A 23,399-nucleotide genomic window follows, 5' to 3' on the forward strand; every position below is an offset into this window, starting at 1 on the left:
GTCTCTATTCAAGCCTAAGTTAATTGTATCCAATTTGCAAATGAATTCCAATTCAGCAGTCTCTCGCTGGAGTCTGGATTTGAAGTTTTTTTGTTGTAATATCGCAACTTTCAGGTCTGTAATCGCATGACCAGAGAGATTGAAGTGTTCTCCGACTGGTTTATGAATGTTATAATTCTTGACATCTGATTTGTGTCCATTTATTCTTTTACGTAGAGACTGTCCAGTTTGACCAATGTACATGGCAGAGGGGCATTGCTGGCACATGATGGCATATATCACATTGGTGGATGTGCAGGTGAACGAGCCTCTGATAGTGTGGCTGATGTTATTAGGCCCTGTGATGGTGTCCCCTGAATAGATATGTGGGCACAGTTGGCAACGGGCTTTGTTGCAAGGATAGGTTCCTGGGTTAGTGGTTCTGTTGTGTGGTATGTGGTTGCTGGTGAGTATTTGCTTCAGGTTGGGGGGCTGTCTGTAGGCAAGGACTGGTCTGTCTCCCAAGATTTGTGAGAGTGTTGGGTCATCCTTCAGGATAGGTTGTAGATCCTTAATAATGCATTGGAGGGGTTTTAGTTGGGGGCTGAAGGTGACGGCTAGTGGCGTTCTGTTATTTTCTTTGTTAGGCCTGTCCTGTAGTAGGTGACTTCTGGGAACTCTTCTGGCTCTATCAATCTGTTTCTTCACTTCCGCAGGTGGGTATTGTAGTTGTATATTCAGGGGACACCATCACAGGGCCTAATAATATCAGCCACACTATCAGATGTCAAGAATTATAACATTCATAAACCAGTCGGAGAACACTTCAATCTCTCTAGTCATGCGATTACAGACATGAAAGTTGCGATATTACAACAAAAAAACTTCAAATCCAGACTCCAGCGAGAGACTGCTGAATTGGAATTCATTTGCAAATTGGATACAATTAACTTAGGCTTGAATAGAGACTGGGAGTGGCTAAGTCATTATGCAAGGTAACCTATTTCCCCTTGTTTTTTCCTACCCCCCCCCCCGACGTTCTTGTTAAACCCTGGATTTGTGCGGAAATGGCCCACCTTGATTATCACACATTGTAAGGAGAGTGATCACTTTAGATAAGCTATTACCAGCAGGAGAGTGGGGTGGGGGGAGGTATTTTTTCATGCTTTGTGTGTATAAAAAGATCTTCTATACTTTCCACAGTATGCATCTGATGAAGTGAGCTGTAGCTCACGAAAGCTTATGCTCAAATAAATTGGTTAGTCTCTAAGGTGCCACAAGTACTCCTTTTCTTTTTGCGACTACAGACTAACACGGCTGTTACTCTGAAACCTAAACAGTAATAAGTCACCGGGACCAGATGGGATTCACCCAAGAGTTCTGAAGGAACTCAAATGTGAAATTTCAGAAATACTAACTGTAGTCTGTAACTTGTCATTCAAATCAGCTTCTGTACCAAATGACCAAATACAGCGGTGCATAGACAATCCATGAAGTTTTTGGAAAGCGTAGGGGACAATTTCCTGGTGCAAGTGCTAGATGAGCCAACTAGGGGGGGAGCTTTTCTTGACCTGCTGCTCACAAACAGGGAAGAATTAGTGGGGGAAGCAAAAGTGGATGGGAATCTGGGAGGCAGTGACCATGAGATGGTCGAGTTCAGGATCCTGACACAGGAAAGAAAGGTAAGCAGCAGGATACGGACCCTGGACTTCAGGAAAGCAGACTTCGACTCCCTCAGGGAGCGGATGGGTAGGATCCCCTGGGGGACTAACATGAAGGGGAAAGGAGTCCAGGAGAGCTGGCTGTATTTCAAGGAATCCCTGTTGAGGTTACAGGGACAAACCATCCCGATGAGTCGAAAGAATAGTAAATATGGCAGGCGACCAGCTTGGCTTAATGGTGAAATCCTAGCAGATCTTAAACATAAAAAAGAAGCTCACAAGAAGTGGAGGGTTGGACATATGACCAGGGAAGAGTATAAAAATATTGCTCGGGCATGTAGGAATGAAATCAGGAGGGCCAAATCGCACCTGGAGCTGCAGCTAGCGAGAGATGTCAAGAGTAACAAGAAGGGTTTCTTCAGGTATGTTGGCAACAAGAAGAAAGCCAAGGAAAGTGTGGGCCCCTTACTGAATGAGGGAGGCAACCTAGTGACAGAGGATGTGGAAAAAGCTAATGTGCTCAATGCTTTTTTTGCCTCTGTCTTCACTAACAAGGACAGCTCCCAAACTGCTGCGCTGGGCATCGCAACCTGGGGAGTAGATGGCCAGCCCTCTGTGGAGAAAGAGGTGGTTAGGGACTATTTAGAAAAGCTGGACGTGCACAAGTCCATGGGGCCGGACGAGTTGCATCCGAGAGTGCTAAAGGAATTGGCGGATGTCATTGCAGAGCCATTGGCCATTATCTTTGAAAACTCGTGGCGAACGGGGGAAGTCCCAGATGACTGGAAAAAGGCTAATGTAGTGCCAATCTTTAAAAAAGGGAAGAAGGAGGATCCTGGGAGCTACAGGCCAGTCAGCCTCACCTTAGTCCCCGGAAAAATCATGGAGCAGGTCCTCAAGGAATCAATTCTGAAGCATTTAGAAGAGAGGGAAGTGATCAGGAACAGTCAGCATGGATTCACCCAGGGAAGGTCATGCCTGACTAATCTAATCGCCTTCTATGATGAGATTACTGATTCTGTGGATGAAGGGAAAGCAGTGGATGTATTGTTTCTTGACTTTAGCAAAGCTTTTGACACGGTCTCCCACAGTATTCTTGTCAGCAAGTTAAAGAAGTATGGGCTGGATGAATGTACTATAAGGTGGGTAGAAAGTTGGCTAGATTGTCGGGCTCAACGGGTAGTGATCAATGGCTCCATGTCTAGTTGGCAGCCGGTGTCAAGTGGAGTGCCCCAGGGGTCGGTCCTGGGGCCGGTTTTGTTCAATATCTTCATAAATGATCTGGAGGATGGTGTGGATTGCACTCTTAGCAAATTTGCGGATGATACTAAACTGGGAGGAGTGGTAGATACGTTGGAGGGCAGAGATAGGATACAGAGGGACCTAGACAAATTGGAGGATTGGGCCAAAAGAAACCTGATGAGGTTCAATAAGGATAAGTGCAGGGTCCTGCACTTAGGACGGAAGAACCCAATGCACAGCTACAGACTAGGGACCGAATGGCTAGGCAGCAGTTCTGCAGAAAAGGACCTAGGGGTTACAGTGGACGAGAAGCTGGATATGAGTCAGCAGTGTGCCCTTGTTGCCAAGAAGGCCAATGGCATTTTGGGCTGTATAAGTAGGGGCATAGCGAGCAGATCGAGGGACGTGATCGTTCCCCTCTATTCAACATTGGTGAGGCCTCATCTGGAGTACTGTGTCCAGTTTTGGGCCCCACACTACAAGAAGGATGTGGATAAATTGGAGAGAGTCCAGCGAAGGGCAACAAAAATGATTAGGGGTCTGGAACACATGACTTATGAGGAGAGGCTGAGGGAACTGGGATTGTTTAGTCTGCAGAAGAGAAGAATGAGGGGGGATTTGATAGCTGCTTTCAACTACCTGAGAGGTGGTTCCAAAGAGGATGGTTCTAGACTATTCTCAGTGGTAGAAGATGACAGGACAAGGAGTAATGGTCTCAAGTTGCAGTGGGGGAGGTTTAGGTTGGATATTAGGAAAAACTTTTTCACTAGGAGGGTGGTGAAACACTGGAATGCGTTACCTAGGGAGGTGGTAGAATCTCCTTCCTTAGAAGTTTTTAAGGTCAGGCTTGACAAAGCCCTGGCTGGGATGATTTAATTGGGGATTGGTCCTGCTTTGAGCAGGGGGTTGGACTAGATGACCTCCTGAGGTCCCTTCCAACCCTGATATTCTATGATTCTATGATTCTATGACTGGAGGATAGCTAACGTGACGCCAATTTTTAAAAAGGGCTCCAGAGGTGTTTTCTAATTACAGGGCGGTAAACTTGACTTCAGTACTGGGCAAACTGGTTGAAACTATAGTAAAGAACAAAATTGTCAGACACATTGATGAACATAATTTGTTGGGGAAGAATCAACAAAGTTTTCGTAAAGAGAAATCATGCCTCACCAATCTACTAGAATTCTTTGACGGGGTAAACAAGCATGTGGACAAGGGGGATCCAGTGTATTTAGATTTTCAGAAAGCCTTTGACAAGGTCCCTCACCAAAGTTCTCTTAAGTCCCAGGCAGATTGCGAAGAGCTAAAAAAAAGGATCTCTCAAAACTAGGTGACTGGGCAACAAAATGGCAGATGAAATTCAATGTTGATAAATGCAAAGTAATGCACAATGAAAAACATAATCCCAACTCTACGTACAAAATGACGGGGTCTAAATTAGCTGTTACCACTCAAGAAAGAGATCTCGGAGTCATTGTGGATAGTTCTCTGAAAACATCCACTCATGTGCAGCGGCAGTCAAAAATGCTAACAGGATGTTGGGAATCATTAAGAAAGGGACACATAGTAAGACAGAAAATATCATATTGCCTCTATATAAATCCATGGTATGCCCACATCTTGAATAATGCATGCAGATGTGGTCGCCCCATCTCAAAAAAGATATATTGGAATTGGAAAAGGTTCAGAAAAGGGCAACAAAAATTATTAGGGGTATGAAACGGTTGCCAGATGAGGAGAGAGTAATTAGACTGGGACTTTTCAATTTGGAAAAGAGACGACTAAGGTAGGAAGTAGCCCAGAGAAACCAGACTTCAGTTTGGTGGTGTTGTGGCTTAACAGCCAGTCAGTGTGTTGCAGAAGGATCCCCGCTGACCCAGAGGCGGGACACCCCGCCACTGTTAGGGCCCTGGGCTGGGACATAGTGGAGACAGGTGGGCCTGCGTCCCCCTACCACCCCACCCTTGGGGCGGCAGCCTCCCCACCATAGGCTACGAAGCCTGCGTTTGTCTGTCACCTGCCACAGCCAGGACAACAGCATGCTTGTTAGCTTTCCCCTGCCTAAGGGTTAGAGCTTATAGACTGCTCGTTAGCTCTCCCCTGCCTAAGGGTTAGAACATAAGAATGGCCATACTGGGTCAGACCAAAGGTCCATCCAGCCCAGTATTCTGTCTGCTGACAGTGGCCAATGCCAGGTGCCCCAGGGGGAGTGAACCTAACAGGTAATGATCAAGTGATCTCTCTCCTGCCCAATTAAGAGGACTGAGCCTACAGACTGCTCATTAGCTCAGCCCCGCCCGAGGGCCAGAGTCAACAGACTGCCTGAGGGCCCATTGACTATTTGGGATTCCACCCTGTTATGAAAGCCAAGACACTACAGCCTATTCTGCTAATTCCCCTGACGCTAGGCTGTGATCCCAGCAACGCAGTGAGACAGTGTGGCCTCCCTCCAAACCAGGGTTGGTAGGGACGACTGCGACACCACTACAGGCCCCAATTAACTCAATTTTCTGAGTGGGAGCCAACATTCCCTTTGCGGTGTTTAACCTGAGACCAAGACAGTCGAGCAAGTGCAGTGTGGTGCCAACATGAGCAAGAAGTTCCTCTCTTGATCTGCCCTTCAGTAACCAGTCATCCATATGCAGGATTGTGTGAATTCCTTTCTTCCTGAGATATGCCATGACAACCACCATGCATTTGGTTAAAAACCCAGAGGGCAGAAGGCTGAACAGGAGGGCTGTGTACTGAAAATGGTGCTCCGTCACGACAAATTGAAGGAACTGTCTGTGGTGAAAGGAGGCATCCTGAATGGCCAGAGCAGCAAACCAGTCATTCTGAGACAACGCAGCGAGGACAGTCAATAGAGTAACTATTCGGAATCTCATGCACCTGATATATTTGCTGAGCCCACGAAGGTTGAGGATGGGTCTTACCCCTCCTGTGGCTTTGGGCACCAGAAAGTACTGGAAGTAGAAACCATGACCCTGGTGTTCTGGCGGAAGTTCCTCGGATGCTACCAGGGCCAGCATAGAGCAGACTTCCTCAAGGAGCAGTATCTCATGAGAGGAGTCCCTGAAGAGAGATAGGGACGGAGGGTGGGGAGAAGCTGTGGAGAGAAACAGGATGTCATAGCCTGATCTGATGGTGCTTAGGAATCAGCTGTTGGTGATAGAGCCTCAAGCATTGTGACCCCAAAGAGGGGGAATAGGGAGAGAGGAGCAACGATTGGAACAGTGCTCTGGACCAAGGAGTCAAAATGAGCAATTGGAGGGCACCAGGGGAGGGCATGTGGACTGGCCAAATCCCAAGCCCAACTGCTTCATCCTGTGGGATCTCTTCCCCTTTATGGGGTAGCCCCGTTGTCTTGGAAGAGGGGAGGGCTGGCCAAACAGATGCTGGGGACAATACGGCTGCTGGTGTTGCTCTTGAATATCACAGTGGTGCACCTGCAGGATAGCCCTGGAGTCCCTGAAGAAGTGCAGCATCTCAACTGTCTTGTCTGAGAACAGCAGTAGGCCAAAGGGCAAATCCTCAATGGCTTGCTGGACACTGGGGACAATACTTGAATTCTGCAGCCAGGAAGCCCGGCTAATGGTGACCACGTAGGCCATCACCCTGGCCAAGGTGTCCACAACGTCTCTGGTGGACTGCAAGGATGCCTTAGCCACTAAGCAGCCTTTGGTGACAAATGCCCGAAATTACTCTTGCAAAGCCTCAGGCAGATGGTCTGCGAATTTCGACACAGATGTCCAGTTCATAAAATCGTAGTTGGACATCAAGTCTTGCTAATTAGCAATTAGCATCTGTAAGGCAGATGAGGTATAAATCTTCCTGCCCAGGACGTCCGATCATTTAGAGTCCCTATCCTTGGGGATGGACTTAACCCTGCCCTGCCGGGCTCTGTTCACCGTAGTTACAACCAGAGAATTTGGGGCTGGATGGGAGTAAAATCCCTCAAATACCTGCACAGGAAGGAAGTAGCACTTTTCCATGCACTTAGCCACTTAGATGGTACTGAAGCCAGTATGCTTCGGAGGGCTTTACCAGGTCCAAGGAGCGTATCATTAATAGGGAGGGTGACTCTCCCAGGGGCAGACAGTTGCAGGATATCCACTCATTTGTGGGTGTTCTGCAAGAACTCCTCTTGGTTACCTAGGGAAGCAGCTAAGCATTGCAAAAGAACTTGGTACACTTTGAAACCCCGTGGTACTGAAGGGGAGGAAAAGCCCAGCAGCATGGGAATCATCTGGAGACAAAGACAAGGCCATCAACTGAGCCAGAGCCAGATCCTTTTCCAGGGCTGACGGGCCGAGACGGGATGACTCTGTAGGCTCTGCAGAGAAGGCAAGTGTGGCAAGAAGGAACTGAGGGACGCCACCTCATATAGTCGGGGAAGGGATATGGCCATGAGGCATCCTGGAGAGCAAAACTGTTTGGCTGCGGTGCGCTGGGTGTGTCCACACGTAAGTGGAATGCATGGCTGCATTACTCAAAGAAGAAGCCTCTCTTGTGCTCTGTCGGAGAGGGTTACCCTAAGAATGAACGCTGGGTTGGTTCTGAGGACCACCTCATCCCAATGGAAAGTGCAGTACTGAGGCACCATAGGTAAAACTCCTTTTTCCAGCCTCAGACCTTGACCATGAAAAACTACAGCAGTGCTCACTTCAGCAGCTGGAACATAGCTCTTGTCTGTGTCGGGGGAACACAGTTCAGGCTCCAGGTACCGATCAAATGGCTGAAAGGGGGCTTTATCAATGATGCTATCCTCAGAATCTCATCATGTGTCAGTGGCTAGCAAATGGCTGAGGCTTTTTACAGATCATCACACTTATACTAGCCACAAGGAAGGATGGCCTAATGGATAAGGCCCTGTACTGGGAAGCAGAAAGCCTGGGTTCACTCTCCAGGTCTACCATACTCTGTGTCACCTTGGGCAGGTCACTCCCCCGACTTCATGTCTCAGCTCTCCGTCTCTAAGGGTGTCAGAACAGATCTGTGAGATGCAGACATACTATGGCAATGGAGCCAATCAAAGTGCCTAGATAGAGAGAAATGTGCTTTTCAAGGCCCACAGATTAGCTGTTTTGTAGTAACTGCTGAATGTGCTTGCAGGACATGTGGAACTGATTGATTTCTTCCTGGAAAGCACAAGCATGTCAGTGACAGGATTCTAGGGACCTCAGATCCAGCGGGCTGAGGTTTGGGTGGCTACTGGCATGTATGTCAGATCTCTGCCTGAGGCAGCATTCCTTGGGGTGTAGTCTGCATCTGGACTGGGTCAGACCCTCACAGATTCTGTGGCCAGTGAGGTCAGCCATTGTCAGCATGCTTTGTTCTGCATCTTCTCCATTGTCCTGGCCAGGCATGGTCTGGGAGAGAGACCAACTGCAGCTCTGGGAACGTGTCTGGGACAGTTCTTATTGCTGATTCCAGATGGTGCTGCCTGGCCAAAAGCCTTTATCTCTTACTGTTTGAAAAACACGTGGAGGGTTGAGACTCCAAAGATCCAGGGGAGGCTGTAAGTCACTGCTTCCCTGGTGCTAACCCTGGCTTTGCTGAGCCACTTAAACACCAAATTCACCTTCCCCTGATACACCAGACCCAAATCGATTGCAAGCAGGGCAATGATCTAGCCTCCTGGTGTAGTACTGGTGTCTTTGCGGCCCTGTCTGCTCATGTATGCCATTGCCATGGTACTGTCAGTGCAGCTCTTCCCTCTCTTCCATCCCAATCAATTCATGCGCCTTTTTCACTCTTGGCCCATTCCCCATGTCACTCAGTCACTTGGGAGGAAAGGCCCCATCTGTGGAGACCAGTGCTGGTTGTTACAACTGTTCTGACTCCAAGATTAGATGGGAAGTGATGATTCATAAATCTGCCTCTCCACTGGTCTCTCTCCATCTGCTTTCAGCCCATCTCATATCTCCTCCTGGATGTCTCAACATGGCCCAACAGGAGTTCCTGATCTTCCCTCCCAGATCTTCCCTCTCCACACCTTCACTGTCACTGTGCACAGTGCCACCAGCCTCCCTGATACTCAGGCCTGCGAAGTGGGGGCAGCTTTGGTTCTGCCCTCTCTCTAGCTCCTCATGGTCGGGCCAAGATCAAATCTTTCCCCTTTGTCCACCAAAACATCTCTGAGATCCAACCCTCTCTTCCTGTCCATGAAGCGAATACTCCCATCTTCATCGCTGCAGCCTCCTTCACATCCACCACCCCTCTCCAGTCCTTACAAAACTCAGCTGATAAAATCATCTTTGCCTGTTGCTCTGACCACCTCACACCCTTGATGAATCCCTCCCCTGGCTCCCATATATCACCTTCACCACTGTCCCTCCATACTTGTCTACTCTTGTCTTGAATCATGTTGTCCCTGACTCCTCAACTTCATGAGCAATGCAGACCCCACTGACTGTTGCCAGCTTCTCTCACAGACGTGGATCTTCATTCATGCTGCCCTGTAGGCACAGAACACCTTCCCCAAACTGGTGTGTAAGGTCCCTACCCTGTCCTGCTTTAAATCCCCCTCCAGCCCTGCCTGCACTGCACCACTCATGAGAAGTGGGTTCCGATGGGTTCAGGGTTGCTGCTGCCTAGCAGGGCTTTCTGCTCTTCGTGCCCTTCTGGAAGGCGGGATTTCAAAAATTTGACATGAAAGTGTAGAAACACAAGAAATGCTTGTTTCAGGCAACATTCCCCACACAGCATCCCAGACACCTTATCTCTGCCCTCTGAGGGTGCCAACGTAAGGACTCACTGCACTGTAGGTGTCAGCCTGGGGTGGGGTGTCACTTTGTGGCAGTTGTGAGGGTCACTCCATACACACATGAAGACAGTGTTTTTATGGAGGAACCTGTCCGCCACAGGGCTCCTCCTGGCGCTGGCCTTACCCCCCCCCCGCCAGGCTCTCACCTCAATGGCAGCTGCGGCTTTGGGGTCAAAGCCATCACACACAAGCACAAGGAGCTTGTCACCCACACTGCGTAGGATCTGCACTGCCTCTGTGTGCGTCATTCCCAGCAGGCTCTGGTGATTCACCTCCAGGATCCGCAGCCCCACCTTCAGCCGGCCATCCCTGGCAGCAGCCCCAGAGGAGCTCACCTGGAAGGAACAAGAGGGCTGAGAATGGGTAGGGGGACAAGAAGAATGCGCAGGGAGTCAGGGGAGGGAAGGGAGTGTGAGGGTCAGTGCAAGGAAGAGAGGACACTGCATGCAGGCAGGAGGGAAAGCGGGTGCCCATGTGTTTATGCAGGGGGGAAGGGAACGGAGAATGAGCACAAGAGACATTTGTCGGGGGTTGGGAAACGACAGCACTCAGGCAATTCCTTGGGGAGAATGGGAAAAGAGAGTGATTGCATGCCATTCCTGGGGCGGGGAGCGGGCAGGAAGAGGGATCGCACATGTTTTCTTGGAGAGCACATACATGTGTGACTCCTCGGCATGGCGGGGGGGAGGGGCTCATGTGTGACAGCAGAATGGCGGGAATTCAGGGAGTGCCTGCCCGTGATGGCGGGGGGAGTGCTTGCCCACAACTCCTCAGCACGCAGGGGGGTGGGGAGCGCTCACCCATAACTCCTTGGCACGGTGGGGGAAGTGTGTGAAAAGAAGACAGGTTTCAGAGCAGCGGTCGTGTTAGTCTGTATCCGCAAAAAGAAAAGGAGTTCTTGTGGAACCTTATTATTTGAGCATAAGCTTTCGTGAGCTACAGCTCACTTCATCGGATGCATATAGTGGAAAATACAGTGGGGAGATTTTATATACACAGAGAACATGAGACAATGGGTGTTACCATACAGACTGTAGCAAGAGTGATCGGGGGGGGGTGGGGAGGGGAATACACATGGGGAAATAGTTTTACTTTGTGTAATGACACATCCACTCCCAGTCTTATTCAAGCCTAAGTTAATTGTATCCAGTTTGCAAATTAATTCCAATTCAGCAGTCTCTCGTTGGAGTCTGTTTTTGAAGGATTCTGGATGGACTCCTCCTGAAGGTCGAAACAACAGACTGGATTTCTACATAGAGTACTTCCGCCGACGTGCACAGGCTGAAATTGTGGAAAAGCAGCATCAGTTGCCCCATAACCTCAGCCATGCAGAACACAATGCCATCCACAGCCTCAGAAACAACTCTGACATCATAATCAAAAAGGCTGACAAAGGAGGTGCTGTCGTCATCATGAATAGGTCAAAATATGAACAAGAGGCTGCTCGGCAGCTCTCCAACACCACTTTCTACAAGCCATTACCCTCTGATCCCGCTGAGGGTTATCAAAAGAAACTATACCATCTGCTCAAGAAACTCCCTGAAAAAGCACAAGATCAAATCCGCACAGACACACCCCTGGAACCCCGACCAGCGGTATTCTATCTGCTATCCAAGACCTGGAAATCCTGAGTGCCCCATCATTTCAGGTATTGGCACCCTGACAGCAGGATTGTCTGGCTATGTAGACTCCCTCCTCAGGCCCTATGCTACCAGCACTCCCAGCTATCTTCGAGACACCACTGACTTCCTGAGGAAACTACAGTCCATCGGTGATCTTCCTGAAAACACCATCCTGGCCACTATGGATGTAGAAGCCCTCCACACCAACATTCCACACAAAGATGGACTACAAGCCGTCAGGAACAGTATCTCCGATAATGTCACAGCAAACCTGGTGGCTGAACTTTGTGACTTTGTCCTCACCCATAACTATTTCACATTTGGAGACAATGTATACCTTCAAATCAGCGGCACTGCTATGGGTACCCGCATGGCCCCACAGTATGCCAACATTTTTATGGCTGACTTACAACAACGGTTCCTCAGCTCTCGTCCCCTTATGCCCCTACTCTACTTGCGCTACATGGATGACATCTTCATCATCTGGACCCATGGAAAAGAAGCCCTTGAGGAATTCCACCATGATTTCAACAATTTCCATCCCACCATCAATCTCAGCCTGGACCAGACCACACAAGAGATCCACTTCCTGGACACTACGGTGCTAATAAGCGATGGTCACATAAACACCACCCTATACCGGAAACCTACTGACCGCTATTCCTACCTACATGCCTCCAGCTTTCACCCAGATCACACCACACGATCCATTGTCTACAGCCAAGCTCTGCGATACAACCGCATTTGCTCCAACCCCTCAGACAAAGACAAACACCTACAAGATCTCTATCAAGCGTTCTTACAACTACAATACCCACCTGCTGTAGTGAAGAAACAGATTGACAGAGCCAGAAGAGTACCCAGAAGTCACCTACTACAGGACAGGCCCAGCAAAGAAAATAACAGAACGCCACTAGTCATCACCTTCAGCCCCCAACTAAAACCTCTCCTGCGCATCATCAAGGATCTACAACCTATCCTGAAGGATGACCCATCACTCTCACAGACCTTGGGAGACAGGCCAGTCCTTGCTTACAGACAGCCCCCCAACCTGAAGCAAATACTCACCAGCAACCACACAACAGAACCACTAACCCAGGAACCTATCCTTGCAACAAAGCCCGCTGCCAACTGTGCCCACATATCTATTCAGGGGACACCATCACAGGGCCTAATAACATCAGCCACACTATCAGAGGCTCATTCACCTGTGCATCTACCAATGTGATATATGCCATCATGTGCCAGCAATGCCCCTTTGCCATGTACATTGGCTAAACTGGACAGTCTCTACGTAAAAGAATAAATGGACACAAACCAGATGTCAAGAATTATAACATTCAAAAACCAGTCAGAGAACACTTCAATCTCTTTGGTCACTCGAAAAACAGACTCCAATGAGAGACTGCTGAATTGGAATTAATTTGCAAATTGGATACAATTAACTTAGGCTTGAATAGAGACTGGGAGTGGTTGAGTCATTACACAAAGTAAAATTATTTCCCCTTGTTTAATCCCACCCACCCACCCACCACTGTTCCTCAGAGGTTCTTGTTAACTGCTGGAAATGGCCCACCTTGATTATCACTACAAAAGGTTTTCTTCCCCCCTGCCACTCTCCTGCTGGTAATAGCTCATCTTTAGTGATCACTCTCCTTACAGTGTGCATGATAAACACCCATTTTTTCATGTTCTCTGTGTACATAAATCTCCCTACTGTATTTTCCACAGTATGCATCTGATGAAGTGAGCTGTAGCTCACGAAAGTTTATGCTCAAATAAATTTGTTAGTCTCTAAGGTGCCACAAGTACTCCTTTTCTTTTTGAAAAGAATATGATTCACATGCCATTCCTCATGGGGAGAGCAGGAAAATGTTTGCACAATTCCTCAGGGGAGGGGGGAGAGCACTCACATGCCATCCCTCAGAGCAGGGAGAATGACTGGTAAGGAAAGCGAATGAGCACAGACATTCCATGGGAGGTGGAGACTTGGGGGGAACTTAAGCACACTGTGTGGGGTCTAACGGGAAGGAACGTGCATGCATGTTTACATGGGGAGAAGTGAGATCAAACAGGGAGACCACATGGGAACTGGGAGGAGGGCTGATTTCCCACAGGAATTCCTTTCTGCTTCCTGCCTAGCTGCCCCTGCTCTGTGAAGGGCACCCTGAGTCTGGTACCTTGGAGATGAAAATGCCCTCATCGGTGGGGTCAAAGGGGTTCCCAGCGTGGCCTTTCGCTCCCCCCCGAATGCTGATGCCCAGCTTTTCTCCAGGAGCCTTCTCAATGCAGATTTCCTGTGGACACAAAAAGGTCTCTGTCTCTAATTTGATTTAGTTTGGGCTGGAAATGTGGCTGACAGACTCTGATTGGGGGTGGAGGGGAGTGTTGGTGCTGGTAACAGACCATGCACAGAATAGCCCGGAAAGGGCCAGCTCTGTGGCTTCCACCTTCTTTAGCCTGATGAGTTTGCTTTGGCTCTCCTTTCCTGTATTCTGCTCCCAGTTCAGGGTCTAAGAGGGGTGAACCCGATCCAGCCTCCAGCCACAGTGACTGCTGAGTGTAAAGATGAACCCCTGCCAGTCCCAGGCTGGGTACCTGCCTGCTCATCTGAGACTGGCTCCTGCTACCAGGAGAGAGGGGAAACTTCATCAAGCTGCAGAGCTGCACCTCTGATCCAGCCTTCCATCTAAGCTCAGATAGAGCAGGGACTGCCTGCCTGAGGACTGAGCCACCTGGGGAGCAAGGACAGGAGCCCCACTCAAACCGTCTCCGCTGAGGAGCAGGGTCATTTAACCTGAATACAAGGAAGATCTGCTCCTCCTCAGCTTTTCCCACTTCACTTACTGCATTTCCTAAGGGGGAGATCCCAGGGCAGTGTCCATGAATTTTCCTACAAGTGCTTTTGTCAATAGAGCTGCCAGGCTGTGCCCAGACCAGGGCTGCTGCTCCCAATTGGGCTCCTCTCCCCTCGCAGAACCTACCTGCATGCCAGGTGGCGGAGGATCTCGTCGCACCAACATGCTCAGCTCCTGTGTACTGGACAGCAGGGCGTTCACAGCCTCCTGGTGGGTAGCATGGCGCAGGTCAATAGTATTCACCTCCAGGATCCTGTCCCCTACTCGCAGGCCACTGCGGGATGCCAGCCCATGGGGAATGACCTGCAGAGAGCCACTGGTGTTAAGGCTGGAAAGGGACTCTGATGGGAGCAGATATCCACCTCCTAGCAGAGCTGCTGATGTAGCCATACACACCCAGAGCAGACCCTACCCAGCAGGGAGATGAGTGGCAGAGCTTCCCTAGGAAACCCCAATGGACTCCTCCCTCTGCCCTCCTGAGCTTCCAACCCTCCCCACAGACTCCTCCCACTGCCCCTGAGCTGCTAACCACCCCGTGGCACCCTCCCCACAGACTCCTGCCACTGCCCCTGAGCTCCTAAACACCCCGTGACACCCTCCCCACAGACTCCTCCCACTGCCCCCTGAGCTCCTAAACACCCCGTGACACCCTCCCCACAGACTCCTCCCACTGCCCCTGAGCTGCTAAACACCCCGTGACACCCTCCCCACAGACTCCTCCCACTGCCCCCTGAGCTCCTAACTACCCCGTGACACCCTCCCCACAGACTCCTCCCACTGCCCCTGAGCTCCTAAACACCCCGTGACACCCTCCCCACAGACTCCTCCCACTGCCCCCTGAGCTCCTAAACACCCCGTGACACCCTCCCCACAGACTCCTCCCACTGCCCCGAGCTCCTAAACACCCCGTGACACCCTCCCCACAGACTCCTCCCACTGCCCCCTGAGCTCCTAAACACCCCGTGACACCCTCCCCACAGACTCCTCCCACTGCCCCTGAGCTGCTAAACACCCCGTGACACCCTCCCCACAGACTCCTCCCACTGCCCCCTGAGCTCCTAACTACCCCGTGACACCCTCCCCAGACTCCTCCCACTGCCCCTGAGCTGCTAAACACCCCGTGACACCCTCCCCACAGACTCCTCCCACTGCCCCTGAGCTGCTAAACGCCCCGTGACACCCTCCCCACAGACTCCTCCCACTGCCCCCTGAGCTCCTAACCACCCCGTGACACCCTCCCCACAGACTCCTGCCACTGCCCCTGAGCTCCTAACCACCCCGTGACACCCTCCCCACAGACTCCTCCCACTGCCCCCTGAGCTCCTAACCACCCCGTGACACCCTCCCCACAGACTCCTGCCACTGCCCCTGAGCTGCTAAACACCCCGTGGCACCCTCCCCACAGACTCCTCCCACTGCCCCTGAGCTGCTAAACGCCCCGTGACACCCTCTCCACAGACTCCTCCCACTGCCCCCTGAGCTCCTAACCACCCCGTGACACCCTCCCCACAGACTCCTCCCACTGCTCCTGAGCTGCTAAACACCCCGTGACACCCTCCCCACAGACTCCTCCCACTGCCCCCTGAGCTCCTAACCACCCCGTGACACCCTCCCCACAGATTCCTCCCACTGCTCCTGAGCTGCTAAACACCCCGTGGCACCCTCCCCACAGACTCCTCCCACTGCCCCTGAGCTCCTAAACACCCCGTGACACCCTCCCCACAGACTCCTGCCACTGCCCCTGAGCTCCTAAACACCCCGTGACACCCTCCCCACAGACTCCTGCCACTGCCCCTGAGCTGCTAAACACCCCGTGACACCCTCCCCACAGACTCCTCCCACTGCTCCTGAGCTGCTAAACACCCCGTGGCACCCTCCCCACAGACTCCTCCCACTGCCCCTGAGCTCCTAACCACCCCGTGACACCCTCCCCACAGACTCCTCCCACTGCCCCTGAGCTGCTAAACGCCCCGTGACACCCTCCCCACAGACTCCTCCCACTGCCCCCTGAGCTGCTAAATACCCCGTGACACCCTCCCCACAGACTCCTGCCACTGCCCCTGAGCTGCTGAACACCCCGTGGCACCCTCCCCACAGACTCCTCCCACTGCCCCTGAGCTCCTAAACACCCCGTGACACCCTCCCCACAGACTCCTGCCACTGCCCCTGAGCTCCTAACCACCCCGTGACACCCTCCCCACAGACTCCTCCCACTGCCCCCTGAGCTCCTAACTACCCCGTGACACCCTCCCCAGACTCCTCCCACTGCCCCTGAGCTGCTAAACACCCCGTGACACCCTCCCCACAGACTCCTCCCACTGCCCCTGAGCTGCTGAACACCCCGTGACACCCTCCCCACAGACTCCTCCCACTGCTCCTGAGCTGCTAAACACCCCGTGACACCCTCCCCACAGACTCCTGCCACTGCCCCTGAGCTCCTAACCACCCCGTGACACCCTCCCCACAGACTCCTCCCACTGCTCCTGAGCTGCTAAACACCCCGTGACACCCTCCCCACAGACTCCTGCCACTGCCCCCTGAGCTCCTAAACACCCCGTGACACCCTCCCCACATACTCATGCCACTGCCCCTGAGCTCCTAACCACCCCGTGACACCCTCCCCACAGACTCCTGCCACTGCCCCCTGAGCTGCTAAACACCCCGTGACACCCTCCCCACAGACTCCTCCCACTGCCCCGCTGATCCAAGGTCTTGTGACACCTCCATGGAGAAGCAGCTAAGGGAATCAAAAGTTTCCACACACAAACCCTCATGCCTCAAAACAAGTTGGTTCCATCCCTTCCTCCTCCCCCACCCCCAAGCTTCCTTGAGGCATTTCCATCCTCCATTCTCCTTGTTCTAGAGACTCCATCCCCAATGGCCACATTCCCTCAGACATGCCCAGCCTGGGCTGCCCACATGGGTCCCTACCTTTGAGATAAAGACACCTGGTTCATGAATCCCAAACGGGTGGCTCGAATGGTCACTGCCTCCAACAATGCTGAGCCCCAGGGGCCCCCCAGCTTTGACCAGACAGATCTCCTGCAGGGAACAAAGAGCATACAGCCAGGGAGAGGGCAAGGAGTACCAAGCAGCGACTGTGCCTAGAAAATTCCCCCCAGACACTCTGCTTGGGAATGAGCGTGAAGGAGATTCTCAACACGTGGGAGACCCAGCCCTTTCCCAACAGCCCGACAACATGGTGGCCAGTCCTTTGAGGGACAGCTCGGAACCCCAATCCTGTCCAATTAACAGAGCACCGGGGCAATCAAAGCCCCAAATCCCAACAGCCAACCTTACCTCGATGGGGTACTGGTCCTCCAGGCATTTGGGCAGATGGTTCCTTTGTAGCAGAGGCGTCTCCTCGGGCGTGCTCTCCCCATGGCTGGGAGGTGGTGGTGGGGAGTGCGTGCGCACTCGCTGCACCACTGGTGAGTCTCCCTCGCTGAGCTGCTGTGCACCCTCTCTCTCTACCAGCAGCGCGATGGTGGGGGAGGATGCGGTAAGCAGCGCTACTGCCTGATCATGCCTGGCTTCTGTCATGTCTACCCCATTGATCTAGAACAACCCGCAAACCCAGTGTCAGCACATCACCCCAGTACACCCTGCCCTGCCAGGCACCTTGCTGAGGGTCACATGGGACACCATCCCACTGGGAGATCTGTCCAGCACCCTGTCCTCCCCTGTCCGGAGCCAAACCACCATGTGCCTCACCAACACTACCCTTCCCTAGATGGCTGAGCCCTGAGTAGCTGCCAATATCCCACTGGGCCATAACCCCTCTTCTAGCCAGCCATCTAGCTGCCCATCAATGCCCCCTCCCACCACTTTACATGGCAGAGCCCAGAGTAGCAGCCAGTGCCTCAGCAATGTATCAGGAGAGCACACTGGCTAAGCACCAAGACCCAGCTTCCTGGAGTCCCATCACACAAGCTAGCCATCCCCACAGCTCTGCTCCGGTTTAATAAGTACCCAAGAAACTGCGCCTCACCCTGCACTGGCTCTGCACAGACTCCCACACCCCAGCTTTCCTGCAAGATCACAACTGCCAGGCTCAAGGGGCCGCACTACAGGAATGAGGGCCAGGAAGATCCGAGCGTGGGAAGAGGCTGGAGAGACGCTTCCTGACAGGAGACTGCACATTCAGAAGGAAAATTATTGCTCAAGCAATAAACTCTTCAGTTATTATTCTTGTGGACACAGTAGTTCTGAAGCACCCGCTGGTCCTGCCATTCCCCCAGGGCAGAGCCCGAACATGCCAGGCCACCCTGGGTGTAGTGATGAGCCTCTGCCTCTCACAGAGAGCAGAGTGGGAGATGAGCTGGTCCTCATGGGGTGCCTCATTTCTCACCCCTCAGGATGGCTCATGGTGGCCCTCCATCACCACTGGGTACTGCCCTCCTAGGTGTAATAACACCATGTTTCCTCCAGTCTGTCAGAGCAAAGCCTGTCAAGGGGCCCTGGGGAACCAAAACGGCTACAACTCTGCTCTGAAACAAGCCAGAGACTTGTAATGTCTCGGACAAGCAGGGTCTGGGCTCCAAAGGGCCGGATGGAAATGTTACAGCTAATTCACAGCTCTGCACCAGAAAGGAGCTCCGAGCCAGAGCCAGCCATGCACAGACTGGGCCTGCAGCATCCTCCCAGTAAGCCTCAGTGGGACATGTGGATCCCGGTGACACTGCTCACAACCAGCCTCATCCTCACCAGACCTGGCACTACCCACTCCAGAGAGCAAACTCCCCCCCTGCAAGCCACAGGAGCTTATACCAAAGAAGCCTGAGGTGAGGCACCTCCTGACATCCCTGGCTCCCATCTCCATTACCTACCCCATCACCTCCTCCCCGGAGCCATTTTCCAGCCCAATCAAGAGGAACACTGGAAGTGCAGGGCTCTCCTCCTGACCACAGCACAGACATGGATGGGAGGGACTCTCCCTCTGCCCTCACAGTGAGCAGTCCAGGAGGGCCCTCTCGGTGCAGACCCTTCCGATTATACTAAGTACCAGGGACGGGGAGAGAACCCACCCCAAACACATACAAAGCAAGAGGCTCTGGCGGGGTGGAGAATAAACCCAGCCACTAGCTCCCGGGGGCCACCGGGGGCCAAAACCCACCAGCTGCATCGGGGACACCTGCGGCAGCCGCACAGGCTCCCTGGACTGAGGTCTGGCTTTGTGAACAGCCCTTGGCCTGCTGAGCACTGTTCTTCATTCTGGACCCAGGCTGCAGCTCAGGGTGCTGTGCTCACCCACAGAGCAAGTTTTCCTCTGTAACCTCAGCCCAGCCCTGTCATGGCCAGACAGAGCAGGGCCGGTAAGAGCAGGCGAGGCTGCCCAGTGCCCAGGGAAAGGGAGAGCTACCACCTGCCCTCTGTGCAAGCAGCTGGCTACGTGGTCCCGTGTCACAGGGAGGCTATGGACTCCCTGCTATATCTCCCAGTGACCGGAGCCCAATCTCCATCTCTGTGTAAGCACAGAACTGCCACTGCCCTCTCACTTCCGCATAGTTCGCTACCATCTGCTCCACCCCAATTCCGTTGCTGCTAACTGACTGCCCTCTGCCTCCACCCCCAAAATCCAGGGACCCCTCTCTGCCCAAGGCCCTGCCCTGTGTTCCCAGTCTGGTACCTTCCCCTCCTGGGCTCCCTGCCCTCCATCCTCAATCCTGTACCTCCTTAGTTCACCCCCACTCCCACTCCCTGCCTTGTGTCCCCAATCCTGTACCACCCACCACCACCTGGGGTCCCTGCCCTCTGTTCCCACTCCTATATGCCTTCTGCCCTTCATTCCATCTCCTCTGGCCTGTCTCCTCCAGCTCCAAGAGGGTTCTGGTTTCCTTCTAACACACACAGCCATTGGTCAAGGATATTATTCACAACGAAGGAGAAAGACTGGTCAGAACAGGAGTGAGGACTGGAGGGTTAGTAGCCAACCACAGGTGTGTTTTTGGGGTGTTAGGTTTGGAAAAAGACCTTGGTTGGGTCCCTCAATCCACATACTCAAAGCCCCCCCAGCAGAGGGCAGGGGGAGCCTCCCGCAGAAGAAGGGTGCAAAGGAGGTTTTGAGGACAGGGATGAGAGTAGGAAGTTGCGCTGTATTTCTTTTCTCAGGAAAATATAGGCCCTTTAGGACTGGTGGGAGCTAAGGCCTAAGAACGGATACCCCCAGCTGGCACCATGGGCGCTGGGTGCTTGCTCTTTCTCACAGAGCCGTGTACTGGCATCTGCCTGCCCGCAGCACTCAGAGGCAGCCTGCCTGTCTCCTGCCCGCAGCATGCCAAAATCTGCCCAACTGCCTCATTCAGACCCTGCAGATGGTCACAAACTCACACTTGTGCATGCCCAGGACTGTCACCTACCGAAAACCAGCCCAGTAAAGACAGGCAGGTGCTGTCCAGTTGAAATCTTTGTAAGAAACAAATTAACATGGGGCCTCTCGCTGGCCAAGGTGCTGCGTTTTGACCTGGATTCTCATATTTTGGAGGCTGAGAGCAAGTCATCAAACCTTCAAGGAAGAATTAGAAACATCCACTCAAACAGTCACAGCAGTCACACAGGGCCAACCTAGCTGAATCACGGGGCACTGGCTCCTGGGCATTCTGCACGGGCTCCAAATCACAGAGCTCCACCGAACAGTCAGGAAGTAGGAATGCCAGGGGTCTAAAGACACTTAGCAGGTGGGGATCGAATCCCAGCCCACAGGGCCACTGGATGCTCCCTTGGGGAGATATCATCCTAACAGCAACACAGCCACCCTGCACCGCAGGAGGGTAAAAGGCATAGTGGCAGCTCTCGTCAGGAGACACACAGCTGCTGGAGAGGCCATGGGCTGCAAAAGCCATTGCTAAGAGGCAGGGAGCTCTGTGCAATGCCCAGACTAGGAAAGCGGGGGTCAGGCTGAAAGAGGAAAGGATCTCTGTCTATGGATGGATACTGCACTCATCCCCAGGGCCCCAAGTGCTGGACTCTGAGGCTCAGCACTACAGTCTCTTATTACTCTGCACGCTCAAGCATGGGCAATAGGCTCACGCGAGCAGGGATGTGCAAGTGGAGGAAGAGGGGGGTCCTTTCTCTATACAAGCAATGACACCGCATGCACCGTGTCACCCAGAGCAGCGGCTCTCCACCTTTCCAGGTGACCACGCCCCTTGCCAGAGTCTCATTTGTCTTGCCGACCCCAAGTTTCACCTCACTTAAAATCTACTTGCTTACAGAACCAAACATAAGCATACAAAAGTGTCCCAGCACACTAGTACTGAACAATGGCTGACTTTCTCATTTTTACCATATCAATTATAAAATAAAACAACTAGAATATAAATATCACACTTACATTTCAGTGTATAGTCGATAGAGCAGTAAAACAAGCCATTGTCTGTATGAAATTTGAGTTTGGTACTGACTTCGCTACTGCTTTTTATGTCACCTGTTGTAAAACTAGGCAAATATCTAGATGAGCTGATGTACCCCTTTGAAGACCTCTGCGTACCCACAGGGGTATACATATCCCTGTTGACAGCCGCTGACCAAGAACACTCAGATGATTGATGACAGCAAGACCTATGCATGCACTGAAACCAAATACCCTTCCTACAAGCCCTGATCCATGCAGAGAACGGTCTGAGGGGGCAGCCTACCCACACTGCTGACACTGAGGAGCGCTGAAATGGCCTCATCTTCCCACCCTGAGAAGGCAGACTGCACTCTGACAAACAGCTCGAGAGTCTTTCTGACCCCGCTGCAGAGGGTGCCAACCGGTACCATGTGGATCTGGCCTTGGGTGCCATGTGGCTACAGCTATACAATCCTCCCACCACGGAATGCAGAGATACCCCACAGGGCTCTAGCTAGTCTAGGCAGCTCCTAGGGATCAGCTGCTGTCCAGGCCATGGCTCAATTTTGGAAGGCCTAGAAGAAGAGGAGCAGGGAGGGAGGGACGGAGGGAGGAACAGAGGGAGAGATGCTGGGCCACCCAAGCCCCTTGTGAGGAAAAAGGGTGCCAGGCCCAGCCCAGTGCTCCAAAGGGTTTTCATGAGAAAGGGAAAACAGTGCAGACCCCAGGCCCAGGGATAGAGCAGACAGAAGCCAGCACTGACAAGGCTGTATCAGTGCTTACCCGCACCAGCTCTGTGGTAACTCTTGCTCTTACCACAGCAGCCGGACTAGAAACCCACCACCAGCACCAGGATGCAGGAGCTTCCGTTCACTCAGAGGCAGCATGCGAGCTCAGGGAAAGAGGGCGGGAAGGAGCACAAGTGACACAGATTAGCAGAGAGGTACAAGGTTAGAGGCAGAGGTGGGATCTGTGTCACTGGCACAAGCAGCAGCAGGAACTGGGGACCAAAGCTTCAAATCAGAGACCAGGAAAAAGGGTTCCACCCTGGGCCCCACACTCGGCTTGACAACCCTCCCCTCTCCGTCTACAGCCTACACTGACCCCCTGGCTTTCTGGAGGGAACAACTGCCACCAACACTGGCAGGAGTCACTGGTCCCCTGGGCAGCACCCATAGGGCCCTAAGGGGAAGACTTGCCCAACCCCACACAGTGTTGCCTTGCAGAGCCCAACGGGGGGAGCAGCCCCCACCTACCCAGTGAAGCACCAGGGGTCCGCAACTCCCCAGTGCAGCCAGCGCTGCTGGAGGGACTCACCAAGGTTTTGTGGTTCGAGCTTTCACTGTGGAAGGGTGGGCACCAGCCTTGCCAAGAGCCAGTCAAAGCTGGGACAGCAGGAGCAGGAGCTGCTGGTCTCCCTAGAGCCCTAGGAGCTGGGAAAGGAGCCCAGAGGTCAAGTGACAAGGAGACAGACCCCTGGAGGAGGGGCTGAGGAGGGACAGTGGGATCTGCTTTCCTAACTCCTATGAACAGAAACAGTAAACGACAGGCTTCCAGCGAGACTCACCAGCACCACACCTCCCTCCCATGGCTGCCCCAAGCACTCACCGAGATGACCCGGTCTCCAACGTGCAGCGTCCCGTCCCGATGGGCCGCACCACCCTCTGCGATCCGCGAGATAAAGATCCCCTGAAATAGAGCCCCAGGGGTCAGAGCAGCCCCAACCCCATCACCGGAGCACCTCCACATCCAGACCCCTTTCCAGCAGCTGGCAGAGTCCTAAACCCTCCCACCTGGGCCCAAAGCCCCCTGCCCCTCTCTAGCACTCCACACCCTCACTCCCCATCCCCCTTCTGACCCTCGCCCCTCCACACCTCACCCTTGGACTCCTCAGTCCCTCAAACCCTGTGTGGAGCCTCTGGCTCCAGGAAAGCCTGA

At 52.8% G+C, this 23,399-nt stretch overlaps 1 protein-coding gene across 17 annotated transcripts in view; it reads right to left on the bottom strand.

The window, feature by feature from the left end:
- SCRIB (scribble planar cell polarity protein) overlaps positions 1-23,399 on the bottom strand; it is a 232,708-nt gene that overhangs the window by 120,426 nt on the left and 88,883 nt on the right. For all 17 annotated transcript variants that reach the window (XM_074943613.1, XM_074943609.1, XM_074943619.1 and 14 more), the window contains exons 20-25: positions 23,070-23,150; positions 17,429-17,686; positions 17,060-17,170; positions 14,255-14,431; positions 13,451-13,567; positions 9,795-9,983 (exon numbers count right to left, since the gene is read on the bottom strand). In XM_074943613.1, the coding sequence (XP_074799714.1) occupies positions 9,795-9,983; positions 13,451-13,567; positions 14,255-14,431; positions 17,060-17,170; positions 17,429-17,686; positions 23,070-23,150 (933 nt within the window). The remainder of the gene's footprint in view (positions 1-9,794; positions 9,984-13,450; positions 13,568-14,254; positions 14,432-17,059; positions 17,171-17,428; positions 17,687-23,069; positions 23,151-23,399) is intronic.

This window comes from Natator depressus, chromosome 2 (genome assembly GCF_965152275.1).
Source record: "Natator depressus isolate rNatDep1 chromosome 2, rNatDep2.hap1, whole genome shotgun sequence".
NCBI lineage: Eukaryota > Metazoa > Chordata > Testudines > Cheloniidae > Natator > Natator depressus.